The 19,583-nt window shown below is 34.0% G+C and overlaps 2 protein-coding genes across 2 annotated transcripts; both read right to left on the bottom strand.

The window, feature by feature from the left end:
• Window positions 1-243: 243 nt before the first annotated feature.
• LOC108205327 (receptor-like protein 4) lies at window positions 244-7,685 on the bottom strand. The gene is made up of 9 exons (XM_017375249.2): window positions 7,501-7,685; window positions 5,664-6,722; window positions 4,379-4,526; window positions 3,347-3,418; window positions 2,986-3,057; window positions 2,315-2,386; window positions 2,153-2,230; window positions 972-1,153; window positions 244-707 (listed from the first exon to the last, which is right to left on the bottom strand). Exons 1-9 carry the CDS (start codon window positions 7,637-7,639, stop codon window positions 586-588), a joined length of 1,944 nt encoding a protein of 647 aa, XP_017230738.1. The 5' UTR covers window positions 7,640-7,685; the 3' UTR covers window positions 244-585.
• A 4,850-nt stretch (window positions 7,686-12,535) lies between these two features.
• Window positions 12,536-13,330, bottom strand: LOC108211517 (uncharacterized). Its single transcript, XM_017383146.2, has one exon. It carries the CDS (start codon window positions 13,208-13,210, stop codon window positions 12,776-12,778), a length of 435 nt encoding a protein of 144 aa, XP_017238635.1. The 5' UTR covers window positions 13,211-13,330; the 3' UTR covers window positions 12,536-12,775.
• Between the last annotated feature and the right edge of the window lie 6,253 nt (window positions 13,331-19,583).

Below are 19,583 nucleotides of genomic sequence, written 5' to 3'. Positions count from 1 at the left end.
AATATGATGTATTAAAATTCTTTCATAATTAATTCAATTAAAATATTTATTTTAAACGACAAACCGCACAAACCACACCGCCCCGCACCGCATTTTTGTGGCGTGGTTTACGCGATTTTTATGCTAGCGCGGTGCGGTTGCGGTTTGAGTTTTCAACCAAACCGCACGCTCGGTTTGGTTTGCGGTTTTAGGAAAAAATCGCACCGCCCGCACCGCGTCGCCTTGTTTTCGGAAAAGTATATATGAGTCTGCAGCATATGCACCACTATAATTGAAAAAAGCAATAATATAAGCAAGCACCAGCTCCCACGTTAAGTAACAAAATAAGCCATTTCCTATATTGATTCCTCTATATACTGTAAAGTTTGCTAATTGCTACAAAGGAGTTTCCCCAGGAGAGGAGAGGATGAGGGGGTGTTAATATACAAGATTCTTCTATCCATGCATCCCTGGCATTTCCCAAAGGGCAACACTTTGTGAAATAATTTTACTTCACAAGTAGCGAATACAAAAACAATCGTGATTAGTGATTTTGTAATCAGCTTCTGAAGAAAGCATGTGAATAGAGCATGATGTCAACGTAGTTCAGGAAAGCAAGCTAGGCCCGTTCTCAACAGCTGTACGAGTGTTTTCATGGGCATGATGCCTGACCAACTGCACATCACGCGAAAAATGGGTCCTTGCCTTTGCATAAGGAGCTTCTCTTGCTGTACATTATAGAATCAAAATTATCAATGACAAAAGTTGATTATAGCTTCTCTTGTTGAGCATTATGAAACCAAAATTATCAGTGACAAAAGTTGCCTGTACATTCAAATCTTCTAACAATCAACAGCAGTGTATAACAGCGACCTCTTTTAAGTAATACTAATATTATCTTTTCCATATTGCATGGCACACAAAAATTATTCAATTTAACTTATAGTGATACGTAATTTGCAAATGATTGGTGTTAAAAAAAATGCCCTTACTTGCGATTCTCTGAGCACGGAGTATATTCTGTCGTCGTTTCCACCAACATGTTAAGAATGTGATTAAGAGTAATATTGCTGCAAAAGCCCCTAGCCCAATGCCAACTACTGCTCCCGTAGACAAATGAGGCCCGCATGTAGGTAGTCCAGGTATTCCACATAGGCCGGAATTATCAGTGAAACTGAAAGAATCCAGTACACATCTTAAACAACAAACTTATTACGAGTATATGACAAACTTTACTCCACATTGCACCCATAAAAATCAACCCCTATGCGAACATCCCGAGCTTTAGTGACTAGAATCACTAAAAATTAATTAGGTAAAGGGAATATAACACTTCTAGATTTAAGTCACAAAATTACGTCATCCTCTCTACTGCTGCTAGCACTATTAAGGTTACCGTTTTCCTAAACTAGGGGCTAGGAACACATTGCAGAGTAATCAAGGGACTAAAGTTGACCAAGGACCTGTTAATTCACTCAACACAATCTATGTTTGCAGCACTTGTGTAGCCAATACCCCCAATCATAATACAGTAATACAGCAGTTACTTGGGTTCCTTTAGATTAAAATAATTCCTTGGCCCAGCGGATTCTTTGATGTGAAAAGACTATAAGTCCATCTACTCTAAGTAAAGCAGAATGTAAGCTATAGCTGCCTGCCTGTCATATATTAATCATGTGTAATAGTACTGTAAGTCTCCACAGAGATATCAGGAAAGTTGTTTAACCGACATAAGTTTGATTATGCAATGTTTTTAAAGTACTACAACTAACTTGCTAAGACTTCTGAGTCCTGAAGCACCTAAGCATCTATCTAGTCCATCTCGTGCGATGGCCACATGTATGGACTGAATATCCTGCCAGTTGCAACCTTATCCTCCCTCCATCCCGCTCATTTGTTTACAAATTTTTTTCACTGCTTGGCACGCATTTTAAGGCTCCTATAAAGTATAGTTTCGTAGCTTATTTTTAAAATTTTCTTTTCCTGAATAAAAATTTAAACATTAAACTTTCATTCAGAAGAAAATAAAATTTCAAAATAGTTTGTGAAACTGTACTTTATAGCAGCCTTAAAATGCGTGTCTAACCCTCTTCCAAACGTTAACGGATGGGACTGAGGGAGTAGCACTTAACATCCAGAGGATTGAACAATAACGCTTTATGTGTAAACATACTTAAAGCTTGCTCTGTGCAAAAGTCTTCCACCTAGTGCAGATGGAACTCTTCCTGAGAGGGAGTTGCTATTTAGATTCCTGAATCACAACGATAAAATTATCATGCTAAGTTACATGAGCCATTGAACTTTTTGTGCTATTAAAGAGCTTGAGAGATCTTACAGTGTCTGCAATGATGTCAACTGGCCAAGGGTTTCAGGTATTGATCCATTGAAAAAATTGTATGATAGGTCTCTGCAATGAATGCTAGATTAAGATGCAACATCAACGTAGTAGGCTAACTAAAACCAAGAATAGAAAAATAATCATTTACAATACCAACTAAGAGACTGCCATTCAGGAGGCGTCTCTTGGCAGTAATCTCATTGTTTGCCTTATCACACTATAACAGTATTACAATACTACTTTCAATTACTGCATGGGAACTTATAGATCTTATATGTGCTAGTATGTCAAGTCCCACAGACAAAGCAGAGAACCACTTCTAAAATTCTATTTTATTTTTTTACTTCGGTCTACTATGAAGCATTTATATTTTTTTAAAACGAATTTCATACATTTAATATAACCAAAATACTGAAAAAGGGTATAATATATACACTTTTTTTTTTGCCTACTCCCATTTACAATATATTTTTCATTGAAAGTATATGCTTCTTCATCCAATTGCAGGTCCCCTATTGACCTAAAAATTATAATTAACCAAGACAGATATATTAATAACATATATCGGGTGTATAATTCTGAGAATTAGAATTATGGCAACTGCATTTACAACAAGAAAAAGCATCGCCAGCTATCTGAAAAAAATTATACAATATTATATGCCTTACAATTTTTCTATGCTGGTAACTGTCCCAAGTGAAGAAGGTATCGCTCCATGGATGCTGTTTCCACTTAAATTTCTGCACATAATAAAATGGGAAAAAATAAAGGTTATATTACGAAAGATCTCTTCAGTGGATACTACTACCTGCAGTTAATATTTCCCAATATACTGTGCAAAGAACATATCTTCATCGAATTTCATAAGTTCCGATAATATTCCGGTAAAAACACACTACTCAATAATTGAATACAAAAAAAAAGGAAAAAAAACTACCAAATGTATATAGTAGAATCATTGGCAGAAACAGAATGCACACACGATATAATTTTAAGAATAACTTGAAAATATAAATGCAAATAACTTACATGCTTTGTATATTCTGTAGCCGAGACATGTCATTTGGTAAGAAACCCCTCAAACCTTGGTTGTCAAGAACCCTGATCTTGCAGAAGAAAAAAAAGTAAAATCCATAATTAGATACTTCAAAACAAAATAATATAAATTATTATAACAATGTCAGACATCTAGGATAATCAGAAGAAGAATGCATTAGTGACCAGTAACCACAAGCAAATGAATATTGCACATTTTAGCTGGTCGATATAAGATAAGTTTCCGCAAGAAAATGTGGAAAAAAGGAAACAGTACAAAGTCATATATGTACGTAAACATTTGTCACATACTGAAGTGATAATATATTCAAGTGTTGACAGAGTAGACCATGCTAAATGCTTAGGAAAATTACATGATCTTGTTCAAAAGCACGCATTGTGATTCCTGAAAACTAGATAAAAATATTATTTCAATTTTTTAGCCTTTTGGCATTAACATATTGCAGTGGCCAAAAGGACCATATTTCCGTATGTTGTAGTGGCTTCATTATGGAAAAAATAATTTACACGTGCTTTAACTAAGTTAAAACTTTGCACTGCTTTAATTCATCTAATATAGGACAAAATATGGAGCTTCATTGTTGCAGATTGTGATAATAGGAGTATAGGACTTCACATGATCAAAGTGTCTAAAGGTAAACAGACTTAACTGTTTTTGAAGCCGCTTACTTTTATTACAAATGTCTGAGTGGTCTTTTGCAACGGGTACGTAAGGGCTGGGTTCCTAAAGGTGCATCTGTTGTGTTTCAATTTCTTCTTTATCAGCTTTTAGACCCTCTCTGGCTAACTACAAAATTCCCTAGATTAATAATCAAATATTTGTGCACTATCAGATGACCTTCGGTCACCCAAAGTTGTTAAATGCCCCCCATCAAATGCCTATATATAAGTGTCCATTTTTTTCTAAAGGTATGTGTTTTGTTGAAAATATGAGTAACAGATGCATTCAATGGTATAGACAGAATAAAAAAGTTCAAGAGTACTAATATGGATTGAGATTCGTACAGTCCATCAATGACCCATTTACTGCTATTTTTGTCAAATTTGCAATCAGCTCCGCTCCACGGATGCTGTGGTGGAACACATGGATCACCATTCCACCCAAATCGAAGTGGAAGCCCTAGTGCAGTCTTCAATGTCTGTAAAGCCCTAACTGATAAAAAGAAGCAAAATTATATTTACACGTTGTGTCATCTATCTTATTACCAATGGCCTATATACAGTATGCTTTCTTTAAAAACTGAGTGTCCACAAAGAAATAGCAGAGTAGCAAACACCAGGACTGATTAAACTATAAGACAAACTGTTAAATGATATTTACACACTTTAAATTCAGTTAAGCTTCTAATGAACTTCAATAAAAAGATCTATTTAAGGTTAAAGCGCATAGGCACATTACAAGACTTGGGAAGTTAGCAGCAAGGGTGGGGCAAAAATATTGGGGGCCCTATGCGAAATTTCAAATTAGGGGCCCTAATTTTTACTTTAATAAAAAGTTAAATAATTTTTTTTACTAAAATGAACTTTAAAAACACATTATAAACAAGAAGTATATTCAAAAATTTAAAATTCACCAAAAATATGTTCTTCTTGCATATTTTGTAAACAAATCATTAACAACACTTCCAATATGTATAACTAACTTTTTTGGGTTAAATTTCAACACACGCACACACACACATATATATACACATGGACTTATTAATTTAGGGGTCCTTTATTTTCGGGGGTCCTGTGCGGTCGCTCACCCCGTGCTCCCCCAGCGCCTTCCCTGGTTAGCAGCATGGTAAAGTTATGGCTTGAGACTTGACAGAACAGTCTTGATATTATTATAGTAATAAACCAAATGAATTAAAGTTTGTTAATAGCAAATATAAGAATACTTAAAGATCCGTCTAGCTGCATCATGATTCACTAACAAGCCCTAAAATGTCAAAGTTATATGAGACTCTTGTCAATGGTGATTTATCTTACTGAATAAAGTTTTAAATAAGTCAATGACTTATATAATGAATGAGATTAATCATATACAACAAATGCAGTTTAGAACTTAATCTCCTAAGGAGGGGAGGAAATGAACAGCAAAGCTGTATTCTGTATCTTAGAAAAAGAATAACAATTCAGCTCAAAACCCCCAGAATTGTAGCCTAGTTGATATCCCCCCTTCCCTGGTAACAAGAGGTCAAGGGTTCAAGCCTTAGTAAAGGTAAGTGAGGATTTAATAATTTCTGTTATCAGCATTATTAAAAAACAATGCATTATATTGAAAAAACCTGGATAGCATACGCACCTTCATCTATGTCGGTTTTAGACTCCGCTGTGATAACCTCAAAGATCTCAATAGCACTGACTATTGCATGACTGCCTCTTTGTGGGTGAAAGGTTATCGCCAAGTTCCTCCCGTCAACAGCTACAGTAGTGTTCAGTACAAGAGCACGACTTATATCCCCAGTCATATTCACAATATCAACATTTGCAAGTGCAATATCACCGTTTATCACAATATCAAAAATTCTTTGTCCTGCCTGAATGATTAGAGGATCAATCTCTGCAAAGTGAAACCAAATGGAGTAATTTCTGGTGGGCTCCACATCTAATGTGTACGCTAAATCAGGCTGGTTATCAGTACTAACGATAGCAGTCTGATAGAGAGTTTCTGGATAAAAGTTGGGTGCCTGTGAGGCCTGTTTGATGCTATCTTTTGTAAATATAACACGATCAGAATGCCGTCCAAAAGTACTGATTGAATTCCAGAACCGATCTCCACCCCAGAGGTCCCCACTATAGTCCACATCAAACCTTGGTTGCTCAGCACCACAGCTTAATCTTTTTCCAGTTTTTAGAATAGTTCCTTGGCCAGAATTTAGGCCCAAGTTATATGCCCTGTCATCAACTTGTAAAATTTCTATAGAAAGAATAGCTGGGTCCCCATGACCAGTGCTATGGAAGCAAAGAGTTGCAGTGCCATTTGTAAGATATACAAGGGCTTCAACAAATGCTCGCTCATCATCATGGTTACTCCAACCAGATGGCAAAGAATAAATTAAGGTCCCTTCAACAGAAACATCAAATAAGGGCTCATTGTCAAAACCCGGTTCTGCCACCAACCCAAAAAAGATTCTAACAGAATAGTGACCACTAGGTACTTTATCAATATTGTAGCAGTTCTCAGGACCTTCTGATAAAGGGAAATGTCGAAGTGTGTTGAGTGGTGGAGTGATAAAACTTGGCTGGGTTGCATTAGCAAACACCCCACCAGTATATGCAAAATCCTTGGACCATTGGGTATTTGTCGGCCGGGTATGCACATCACTACGTGCTCCGCAGCTTATTCTCAACACATAAGGTGCTGCATTATTCAAACATGATGCCGAAAAGAACAATTGTTAGCATATTTCCACATCTTATAAACTGAAATAATGACTTGCACAAAACCCTTTAGCCAGCAGAATTTAAAACCTACTGCTCTCGATTTAAACTAAATACACTCATCTATGATGATTATACATTCATTTTCTCCACATACATGTTATGGTTTCCTTAACGCTATCTACTTATTGATTACAATTATGCTAATACATGATCCAATTAAACCCTCCTCGTGACACCTCAACTTAACATGATGCTGAAAGTGTCGGGTTGAATTAATCGTTGTTAGGCTACTCTTAACACCATTTAGGGAAAGATGATTTCTTAACAATCGCAACAGCATAAATAACCAAAAGATATCTCTACTTGCACATACACTAAAAAACGACGCGAAAAGAAATTTCCTCTCTCCGAGCATAACCTTGTCCTCTAATCCAATATTCAAATCAACATTGCCATCATCAACTCACCACAAAGTAAAATTAATCACAACTAAACCTAACTCAACTAAAAACAACTAATTTTTTAATTAAGAGTAATAAATAAAGCTGCTCTACTTTACCAAAATCAACTCAATTGAACAGCAAAAAACAAGAGTAATTGCAATGCAATAGAATTAAACACTTGCAGAAACTAAACTGAAGAGCAAAAACAAAAGATTAAACAACATGACCTAGAAATCTAAGTTGAATTCTAGTAAACACGCGTGCATTCATAAAGATAAACAAATGCATTGATATGTGTGTACATAGAGAGACCTTGAAGAGAATAGGAAAGCTGAGGAGCAGTGGAGAAGAAGAAGAAGAGGAAGATCAAGAGAGGCTTGAGCATATTGGCGCTGGCAGTGAAGAATGTGATATTAATTTCTCTCTCTAGAAGAGGACCGCCATAAATCATATCAAATTTCTAGAGAGAGAAAGTGGGAGTGTTGTAGGGACGCCGTGATTGCCGGTCAACTGTAAGGTCATCTCTATTAACTCTTTTTTATTTACTAAAGTATTAAATTACTATTAAATATTCAGAATTTTATTTATTTATTTATAACTCAAAATCAAAATACTACTCTATCAATCTCATTTAATCCTATATACTTATTTTATTGTCTTTACAAAAATAATTCTATTTTTTAAATTTTCTGTTTTCAAAAAAGAATTCAAAATTTAAATTTTTATTCGGAAAAAATAAAAATAAATTATAGAAAGACCATTAAATAAGTGTGCGGTGTCCTACGTATAACCGGGAACGGAGGTAATTAGACCCGGCAAATTTTCACACGACACGAAAACGACACGAAAATTTAGTGTTTGTGTTTGCATTTTGAGTACACGACACGAAAAGGTACACGACACGAAATACACGACTGAGAAGTCGTGTCGGTTTTGTGTTTACCCATCGGGTACACGACACGACACGAGGTACACGAAATAAATAAATATATATATATATATATATATATATATATATATATATATATATATATATATATATATATATATATATATATTTATATATATATATTTATTTACCCTTCAGATTAAGAGTTGGTCGCGGACAAATTCAAAGTTTCCTTATTATCCTTTATTTTATGTAACTTTGCTTATGTTTAAGCCTGAATTTGGACAATATTTGTAAAATATTAATATTTCGTGTACTAATTCGTTACCAGTTTCGTGTATTTTTTCGTGTATATTTCGTGTTTTCGTGTTTTCATGTAGTATTTCGTATCGTGTCGTTTTCGTGTACATGAAAAAATTCGTGTACTACAGTTCGTGTCGTTTTTACCTGTTTCTAAATCGTGTCCTGTTCGTGTTTACAATCGTGTACACGAATTGAATTCGTGTCGTGTTCGTGTATACCCACCAGATACATGAAACACGAAAGTACACGACACGTTTATACATGTTGTTTTAGGTAGTAAAGCTGTGTGGACTAAAATTTATAAGTAATTTGTTGTGTATATTCAAAATAATGAATACCGTTGTCGGTTTATAATTTTTATTAGTTTTCTAAAATTTCAAATTAAATATCAATTAATATTTAAATATTAGTTTCATTATTTATTAATTATATTTTCATTTTACTAAAAAAATTCAAATATTAAAAAAATCTCCGATAAATCCTGAATCGGTAAATCAACCGATTAGTTTTGATTTCCGAATTTTATAACTAAATTCTCAAAATATATTGGAATAATATATTTATCGGATGGATTGGAATCAAATTAATATGAGATAAACTATGATGCAAATAAATTTATTAATAATTTTTTTTTATCAAATTGACTTTTTTTTTCCTTTATTGAAATAGTTTTGGCGTTATCATAGGTGGATATATTTTTCAGGGTACTGGGGTGACGGGTCTGACAAAGTATGGAATATCAAATGTATAGTATGTACGTGTATCTTATTTACAGACATAAAGGGGTCGTTTGGGTTAACTTAAAAGAAGTGACTTCTTGTTTATAGTAAAGAAGTGGAGTAGAAGTGAGAAGTAAATAAGTTAATAAAGTGTTTGGAAAAGAAGCAGAAGCTGTGAGAGAGAAGCTAGCATTCTCAGCTTCTTAAAAGTGCTTCTACTTCTTTGCACAAACGGGTGGCTTCTGCTTCTCTTGGCCAAACAGGCCCAAAATCTCAGTAGGAATGATATGGGGTCGGTTGGTGGCTTGTAGCTGGAAAATGCCATTTTATTAGGTACTAATGTACTATAATAACTTAGTGACATGATCGTGCTACCCCATCCTTTCTGTAAGTTCATACCCCATCCGCCCTATGTACTATATTATATACCATTATTTAAGATTATTTAAGAGATAAATTTGTTGGAATTTATTGATTTATTTATTTCTTGAAGATCAGTCATAAATGATAATATATTCATATGTACAGTGCTTTCCTGCCTCTTAAAAAAGTATATATTACTTCCTTTATGTGTTTCATAATTGGTAGGTCTAAAGATTGGGGGTAGTAGTATAATGGTAACGGTACCTTTGTTTTAGTTTACCTTTTTTGTAATTTTTCAGATTTCTTACTTTACCTAAATTACAGGGTGTTAGTAAATGGTATTAATTTATAAATAGTTGGTTGCAAATTCGGTTGCTATGGTGATGTCAGGGAGTCAAATTTCGTTTATATAAAAATATTTCAGGTAGGGTTAAAAATGGGGTGGGGAAAATGGGGAACCCGCCCCAACCCGCCCCGAATGGGGCAGATCCGCCCCGCTAATATGGGGAATGGGGTAGTGACGGGGAATGATTTCCCGCCCCGCCAAAATATGGGGCAAGTATGGTATTTGTTGAATCCCCGCGAGGATTCTCCGCCCCGCCCCGCATATATTTAATATAAATAAATAAATATATTTAATATAATATATTTATTATATTTACTATAATATATTTAATATATTTAATATTATTATTTTATAATATATAAAACTATAATTTTACAATGTATAACATGTCTCTTTGATTTCTATTATATTTAGTTTTTTGCTTTTAATATACATGTCTCGTATATTTTTATTAGATTCTGAAGAAAAAATTACTAAATTTAGTGTAATATTATAACAGCGGGGCGAGGCGGGGCGAAATTATATTAAATCCCCGGTGGGACGGGGATGGGGATTAAAAATAAATCCCCGCGAGGAATGGGGCGGGGAGAGGGCATGAAAAATATATATGGGGCGGGGCTGAGAAATGAAGTCCCGCCCCGAACCCGCCCCATTTTTAACCCTAAATTCAGGTGCCAACAAACCTATTCAGCACATCTCGTTATAATATTCAGCATCTTTTCTTCTATGTTTTGGCTAGGATAGCAATTTGTTTTCGGGCAGATTCAGGCATCAAATTACCCTAAAACATCTATGTTTCTGTTGCCAAAATGTATATGAATGTTAATACTTAGATACCAAACATGCTGTAAAGATGAAAATGAAAATTTATTATGCACAAAAAGGGATCATGGTGCTAAAAGTGTAATCATTCCAGGCTTTGAGCTGCCAGCCATCAGTTCAAACATGTGTAGGCAGTACATATTCAAAATTTGAGTGGGGAGTGCTCACCGTACTTAAACTCCATATACCTCTGTATCATTACGATATATGAATTTCATTACAGAGTGTTTGTGTATATACAGATCAATGGAAGTTCTAGTTTACTCCAGAAGTAATTACATAAAAAATTTCTATATCAATATCTGTAACAAACTAGTGCTTCAGCTTGTTACTGAATGCAGGAGCTGCCACCTAAAGACCTTGGCAGTACCCGCCGGAGTACGAATTCTGATGCGTTGTAAACTCTGATGACTATAAATTCTGAGGACTGTAGACTCTGATGACTATAAACTCTGACATGCCTGTCAGTTTTCTTCTTATCATCTATATTTGTGACATCCCCCTCAAGTTAGAAAGGATTCTAACTTGGAGCTGAAAATTTAAGCAGCAGAGAGAGCCTTAATGAGCATATCAGCTGCTTGCGGAGCAGTAAAGATGTATTTAGATATGTGAGCAATCATCCCAAGCTGTAACTTTTTTACAACCAGGTGACAATCTAACTCTATATGTTTGGTCCTCTTATGAAAAACTGAATTTGACGCAATATGACTGGCAGATTTGTTTTCAGTTTTCAAAATGAGAGTAACAAGAATGAGTTTAGATATGCCAAAAACTTTGAAACTGTTATGTAGCCAAGGAAGCTCACATAATAACAACTGAGATCAGCTCACATAAGCGAAAGGATATCAACAATTGAGATCAGCTCACATAAAAAAAATATAAATTTGAAATTGTATATAAAGTTATAAACAAAAAACAATTTCGCTTGTTCAAGCCCTGGGTCATTGAGAAAATGACAGATGCAGACTGAACCAGGTTGCAAAAAACTTGGTTTGGTTTACAGCTTTAAATATCTTTATCTTTAGGGGAACAAAAGAAAGGGTAAACAATAAGAAAGCTAAAAAGGCTAATCTCAGATACTCAAATTACTGAATACAAGGAAAGGATGGAGAAGCTAGTTTTGATGCAAACCACCTTCATCTTCAAAGAGTAATGAAATCCAATTTTAATCGCCGCCCCTTATTTTAATGGTTGGCAACTATATAATAAAGATTACAAGACCACTATTTTTCAATTTCAAGGATCCTCTGGAGGAGCTAAGTTACAGTTCTTTATAAATTTTTATTTAGAAAGGAAAAGAAATCCCCTTCAACTAAACTTCTGTGTGTGTGTGTATAATTATTTAGTTGGACAAATGTAAATTTTTTTTTTTTTTTTTTGCCACGAATGTAAATTTTTTTAGTTAAAAAAACATTTATTAAAAATTGGAATGTAGATCAGTACCTTGTCAGAGATGAGAGGTATATGACAGCCATATGTCTGTGGAACAATGGGGTTCATTTTTACATATTTAGAATAGTGTGCATCCTGCATAAACCATTATGGAATTATTATTACTGAAGCTATCACAAGTGTTTATAACAGCGTGTAATCTGGCTTAAAATGTAATGCAACACGTAACACGCATATTAATTAGCATAATGGCAGTTCTCAAGCTACAAAAATTCTCGTTTCTTCTCCACTCGAAATTTTACTTTCTGATCATCTGTGACGTCTGCAATCAGACAGTAGGTTTATGGACTAATGGAACCTGACTACCAATGAAGGTATGCACCATGCAGGCTGTTGAGAATTAATTTTTATTGTAATTTTCAGTCTTCTTCATGCGGACTGTTCTGTACTATATTACATTGCAATTTAAAGTTTAAATCACAACTGAACAGAAACAGTAACAACACAAACCAGTTACTCAATCAAAACAAAATCAGTATTCATAAGAGAGCTAGTCCATACAGTATCACAATCAGAGACTGAGTGCATAACTAACATCAAAATTCTCATTATCTTTCCTCCCTGAGCTCCCTCGCGCACTCAATATAACAGTATAGTCCTCAACATTGCCCCACTATCCCAGCAACTTCTATCGGAGAACACAATTAATTAAAATAACAACAGTATATAAAAACACAATAATCACCGCACTTATCAATCGCCTTCCGTCTTCCTCCTCTTCTTCTTACTCAATCCACTCTGCTCCGCAGACTCCCCCGAAAAATCGCCCTCAATCTCCTCGCCTTTCCGTTTCTTCTTCTTCGTGACCTCACTCTTTTCCACCAGAATTCCAGCATTTCCCTCGATCTCCTCCACTTTATCCCCCTCCCCCTTAATCTCCGTCTCGTCCTGTCCGAAATCAAATGCGATGATTTGAGAGTGTTTTTTGAGGGACTTAGAAGAGGAGGATGATTTGAGGTCCTTGTGGAACTGATTCAATTCGGCGAAAGAGGTGGCAGCGCGGCGGAGATAGACGGAGACGGCGTGAGAAGCTCCGTTCTCCATAGAGACGAAATTGGAGAGGATTCTCGAAGCTGTGGCTAAAGAGACTGGCTTTGAGGATACAACGTGTGCTGATACTGACTTCATCGTGATCTTGAATGAGCAATTGAATTTTCTAGGGTTTTGGAGACTCAATTGAGAGTTGAAGTTGGGTCTAGGGTTTATAAGGGTTACGTAGGCGATTCGACGATTCCTTGGAATATAAATTCTGTTTGACGAAACAAAACGATTTTCCTGTATATTTTATTTAATTTTTATAAATATCCTTTTTCCAAATACATGAGTATTCACTTTTCCTTCCGTTCCGTTTTTTATTTTTAAATGATTAAACTAGTTTAATTTTATATTAAAATACATCCAATTATATTTACAAAATATTATACAATTTGTTTTACAAAAAGAATAAATAATTTATTTTCAAATATATTTAAATGACTTTTCTTGTAAAGTGAACAAAAATTTTATTTAAATGACTTTTCTTTTAAAGTGAACAAAAATTTTATTTAACAATATAGTTGTGACAACCCGGGTATTTAGAGGGTTTTTCAAGAACCAAGTCAAATTTTTAACCCAAACTTTAAAAAAACAGAATATATTGATTTTTTTTTTGAAAATGAGAATAACTCTCACAAATATGAATAGGCAATTCATCGTGATAATTCTTTTATTGAAGAAAGCTTATTATCTAACAGTCGGACATGCGAGATGATCGGGGCAATTTAGACAATAAAATTTTAATGTCTGAAAAGAAAAACCGGTCTTCTTCCAAGAATCCTGAAAATAAAACAAAGGAAACAAGAAAAATATAAGACTATATATATTAGATTACATAAATTATAAAAATAAAAAATATATCAAATAATTAATTATTAATAAAATCACGTGTATATGCAGGTGCTCATCAAAATATTTACACGATTATGATAACTTATAATTGAGACAATTAAACTCTTAATTAAAGCACAATTAATAAGATATTAACGTCCTTAATTACGACACATTAAAGCCTTTTAAATAAGGCACAATTAACATCCTCAATTATGAGGCACGGTTTACGCCCTCAATTATGAGGCCCAAATAACGCCTTCAATTATGAAGCACAAATAACGCCAATTAAGGCACAATTAACGCTTTCCTTTCTGAAGGCTGTTCCCTAGAAGTGCCGTCGTCGCAACCCTCAGCCACCGCCATCACTGCTACGCTATCTTTCTCGCACACGACCGCAAAACCATAAACTCAGATTATCAACCGATTACTCAGAAAGGCACAAATCAAACAAAAGTTTAATTAAAATCAAACAAATCACTATAATCAACAGCAATTAATCATAATTTAATCAAACAAAAAGAAATTCATTCAAGTGGAAAATAAATGAACGAAAGATGCATACGTTTCCTCTTTTGACGACGAGATTGAGGAGCGCGAGAAGCGGATTGATAAAGTTGAGAGTGAGATCGTAGATGATGATCCGTTGTTGGCTACAATATTCATAACATGAAAGGATCTACTACAACTTGATTTGAAAAGTACACGCAATTGTGATTGATCACGTTTCTGACAAATGGTTTCATTTAGAAGAAAAAAAACGGTTGTTGTTTCGGAATACATAGACCGAAAAATTATGATAAAGCGGAATATATTGATTCAAATGTAATAATTTGGGTAATACACAATATGAAAAAAATTCATGATTTGTTAGTGTAATAGTCTCCCCTCTTCTTTTCTCGATGTGAATGGTGGTGTTATAATTCCCCTCCTTGAATTCATAAAATGAAATGGATAGCTAATAAGCTCAACCAAATTACACAAACCCACTAGCCACCACAATACCCACAGAAGATCATAATTTGTTGATACAATTAATAATAATATTAATTGTTATAAACCGAACTGAATTCTCCATTTAAGACTATAGTTGTTATGATATTACTAATAATAAAAAATTTTAATTATAATATAATCATGTAACTATAATATAATCAAAATACTAAAAATATCACATATTTCTCTATATTATCTGCATGTGGTATGGATCCTCATACCTCCTTCGAGTATATTGAAATACTTTTATAATAATTCTACCCGTAAAATAAACCAGTTCGAATTTATTTTCACTCCTCCCGAATTCATTCACTCTAACCAAATATTAATTAACATAAATGTTCTTTTTCTTCGGCATACTTTGAGTAAAGAGTGTCTTGCTATGAAAAGAGAGAATTCATCAATTTTCATGCCATATGTACGAAAGGTAGTTTCTGTCTGCTCTGGCAATAGATATCTGAACTTGGGATAGTTAAAGCTCTAAGGTGGAGATGCATGAATTCAATTCAAAAATGTTACTGTATTAGATTGGAATGTTGGAACGTTCTGCGGAAATGCATAATCTGCAGAAATATCAAATGCATAGCAGAATAGTATATAACAGTTGATTGGTAAAGATATCTTAGATGGAAACCGAAGCTAAAGACACTACAGCAGCGTAGTTAAATCCTTGAGAAAATTCAAGTTAAAAAATTGTTCATGCAGGATGAAAAATAAACTTAGTGCAGTACTAATTAAGTGAAGTAAAATGGCCTCATTCTGGCCGCATATTTCACTGTCGAATTGATTGTTCTTTCATTGACGGGGACGGTTGGACGGCCCGACAGTCCCTGCAGGGCATAGCAATTATCTGACCAAACCACCGGCTTCCTGTTGTGTGATTCTTATTTCCTCTGTTGGTGTCTGTTTTTTTCGCAGTTTCAGTTTCACCGACCTTATTGCCTCCTCCTATTTTCTTACTGCTACGAGATGGCCTTGATGAGTTTTTCGAATTAGTTTGCGACTGGTTTGCTTGTGGTACGAGATGACCATTGGAAAACAGAACATCAGCCAAGGATTTGTTGTTTGAAGCATTTTCTACAGATTTATCAATCACCGAATTGAACTCGAAATCAGGATCTCCTTTTCCTCTCGCACTATTCTTAGCAGGAGAGGCATGGACTTTCGGAGACTCATAAGACCTTTCTTCTATGCATATAAGGCCAGCAAACGAGAGGGAATCCGTCGAAACAGTTTCTGCTGCAACATCCTTAGACTTCGTTTTCGGCATTGTGATTTGCCTTAGTTTGATCCTGATCGACAGCAGAGGACTCGAATTATATATATCAACTACGAGGACGCATTTTTGACTTATCTTTTTGCTCTTCTTTGTTGTCCTCTTGGTGAAGTACATTGTACAGACTGCGATGTGGTTCAAATTAATCTTCGACACATTGTAAGTATCTTTTTCGCTGTCTTATTTTTTGTTATCGAGTCGTCTATTCGAAAGGGAGATAGCGAGATTTTGATTTTTGACCAACTAGCTACTTATTCGTCTAAACTGGAAGTTAAAAGGATGTGCATGTCTGCAGAATCATGCTTATAAGTATTATTTTAGCACACAGCAATTACAAAGAAGTTAAATCAGGCCGGATGCTCTCTGCTTACTGCTTCGGCAATTGGTCACATAATGCCAATGTTATTTGTTTTCCAACAAATCTGCCGGGGTTACCAGCTGAAACTGTTTGCTCCAGAGGAACTTGTCTTCCTGCTTAAAGCCATTTTTGATTTTATATTAAAAAGTAGTTGCTTGTTTGATAAATTAAATATTAATTTAATAGGTTAGAAGCTCACTTAAAATTAAAAATAAGTTCTGACCAAAAAAATAATAATAATAAATTAAAAATAAGTTAAAAAACCTTAAACAAACTTTTAAACACTTATTTCAACTCTTTTTTTTGATAAAAATCAATTTTTTAATAACTCATAAAATAAGATTATCGAAATAAACAACTTAAACTGCGCACTTAGACATAAATCATTATTTTAAATTTTATCTCAATAAGCGGCCTTAGGGACGTATATAACAATACTCGTTTGTTCACAATTTTCTTCTTAACAATATATATATTATCAATTTTTCTATAATATGCCTATGAGTACACAATAAATATAAATTTTAAAATTTCTCTAAATTTTTATTAGTTTATACTTACAACCACCACCCTAAGTACACACCATACAAACTTATAAATTATTAATTATAATATCTTGCTTTTTTTCTTTTGACGTTGATTCTGCTTAAAACTTAAAAAGAACCACAGTAACTTTATCGAAAATATTAAACAATTCCTTTAATTGAATCCAAATTTATTGTGATCACAGCCTTAATTTGTCTCATATTTGTGGCCTAATCATAAAGACTCGGGTGCCGTCTGCCGGTCAAAACTTCGGTGGTGTTTCGCGGATAGGGACGGCCCGGAAATTTGGATATTTGGATGCCCTAGACTAATATTGAGAATGAGCCAAGGTCGTAAAAAAAATAAATTACATACATTTAAATCAATACACAATGACATAATCAAAAATATTGTTTTAAAATTAACACAGTCAATTCAAATATATATATATATATAAATAAATGCATAAGTTTATCAGTATATACTATATATATATGTATAGATTTTTTTGGGGCAGTGGTGCCAAGGCATTCGCCTTGGTCGCCTTACCCGAGGGCCTGCCCTCTAATGGCAGAGGCTTTTAAGCCCGACTTCTGGATTATAAGTTAAAAACACGTATTCTTACGTTTTGTGTAATAAGTTGAGAAGTACTTATAAATGAAAATCCCAACTTTTGTTTCATGACCTCTATCTATTTTTCAAACACTTCAATCATTTATAAATTTCAAATTGTTTTAAATTTTATTCCACATTTTTATTTTAAAAAAAAATCTATTTTAAACTCATCTAAACAGCTATGGGTCGTTTAGGTTAGCTTAAAAGAAGTGATTTATTACTTAAATTAGAAAAGTGGAGTGAAAGTGAGAAGTAAATAAGTTAATAAAGTGTTTGTAAAAGAAGTAAGAGCTCCGAGAGAAAAGCTAACATTCTCAGTTTCTTAAAAAGACTTCTACTTGTATACACAAACGGATCAAGAAAAACAGAAGCTGGGAGCAGCTCCTCCTCCCGTGAACAAACACCCCCGTAATCACATTTCGCACGGTGCAATGATGCATGCATCTTTATTGAGGAGATATTTAGTACTCCCTCCGTCCCGGTGAGTAGTATATATATGGGGAATGACACGGAGGTTAAGAAAAAATGTAATTTAGTGATGAAAAGTAAAAAAAAGTGGGTGAAGTGATGAGACCGATTAATATTTAATGTGTAAAATGAGTGCAGTGTGAGTAAAGTGGTGAGACCTACTAATATTTAAAGTATAAAGTGGGTGTAGTGGAAGAAAATAATGAGTGTAGTTAAGTTTTTATATTATAAAAACTTACTATTTTTAATATATATATAATTGATAGGATGTCCCAAAAAAAAACCGTATACAATTTAATGAGACAGAAGGAATAGATATATTTAATTCCAGAGGAATGGGTCTCCCTTGTCCTTGTCTTGCCCGCCAATATTGAACTCTGAATAAGTGTTTACCAATCATACGCAAATAAAGCATAATTACAATTTTTTTGCCTGATTAGAGATTTATACAGAATAGAGCTGAGGTATATTTTATGTATATCTCAGATCCTGATACTTAAATAATTAATAATAATGATTAACTAAACAATTAGTTAAGATTTAATTTCCATATATTTAATGTATTTTACGGATAGAAAGTGTATTAAACATAATAAAACAAGTAAAACAAGAAATTAAAGATTCTGTTAGAGTTATTCATTTGAAAATTTTCTGAAGAATTTTTTTTAATAAAAGTTTCAACTTCAAACTTTTATTCAGAGAAAAAAAATTTAAAAATATATTATGAAACTATAATTTAAATGAATGTGAAAAAACGTGTCAAAAAATAACGTAAAAAAATGAGAAGGACATAGGGAGTATATACAACCAAACTCAAGGAACAATCATATTATTCAGCTATCCGTTTCTATTGAATTATTTATTAAATATTAAAAATAAGTTGAAATACATATCATCCGCTATCAAAAAAAATCCTAATTTTCTTTTTCTCTTTTCTCTCTAACCGCCTCCCTCTTTTCATCTCCAACGGAGCTTTCATCGTTTTCCGGTGGAAAGCTCCAGATCTTTCCGTTTGATTGCTAGTTCTTCGATTGTTCTTGCTTTTTCATTGATTTTCTTAATAAATCTCCCTCTTCAGGGAAAGTTTTCTTAGATATATATCACCGAAACTTTCGATTTTTGTTCTTATTCGCTTCCAGAGGGCCTTTTGGATTTGTGAGTGAATCGATTATTTCCTACGCGTCGTGGTGCAAATCTAATTGTTTTAGTTTGTAGTTGAATTTTCTCTAGTTTGTTTTGATAATAATTTGATTTCTCTCCTTGGTGAGAGTGTGTGATTTTTCTCTCCTTCTTTTGTGAGAATTGGTTTGGATTCATCGATAAAATTTTCCGGGAATTGCATTTGTGCATTTGTAGTTGATAGCTCAAACGAAGTTTTTGAAAAAAATGGTGAACAC

Source organism: Daucus carota, chromosome 1 (assembly GCF_001625215.2).
Source record: "Daucus carota subsp. sativus chromosome 1, DH1 v3.0, whole genome shotgun sequence".
Classification (NCBI taxonomy): Eukaryota; Viridiplantae; Streptophyta; class Magnoliopsida; order Apiales; family Apiaceae; genus Daucus; species Daucus carota.
The sequence above is the reverse complement of the archived record's forward strand: the minus strand, read 5'-3'. Positions and strand labels throughout refer to the sequence as shown.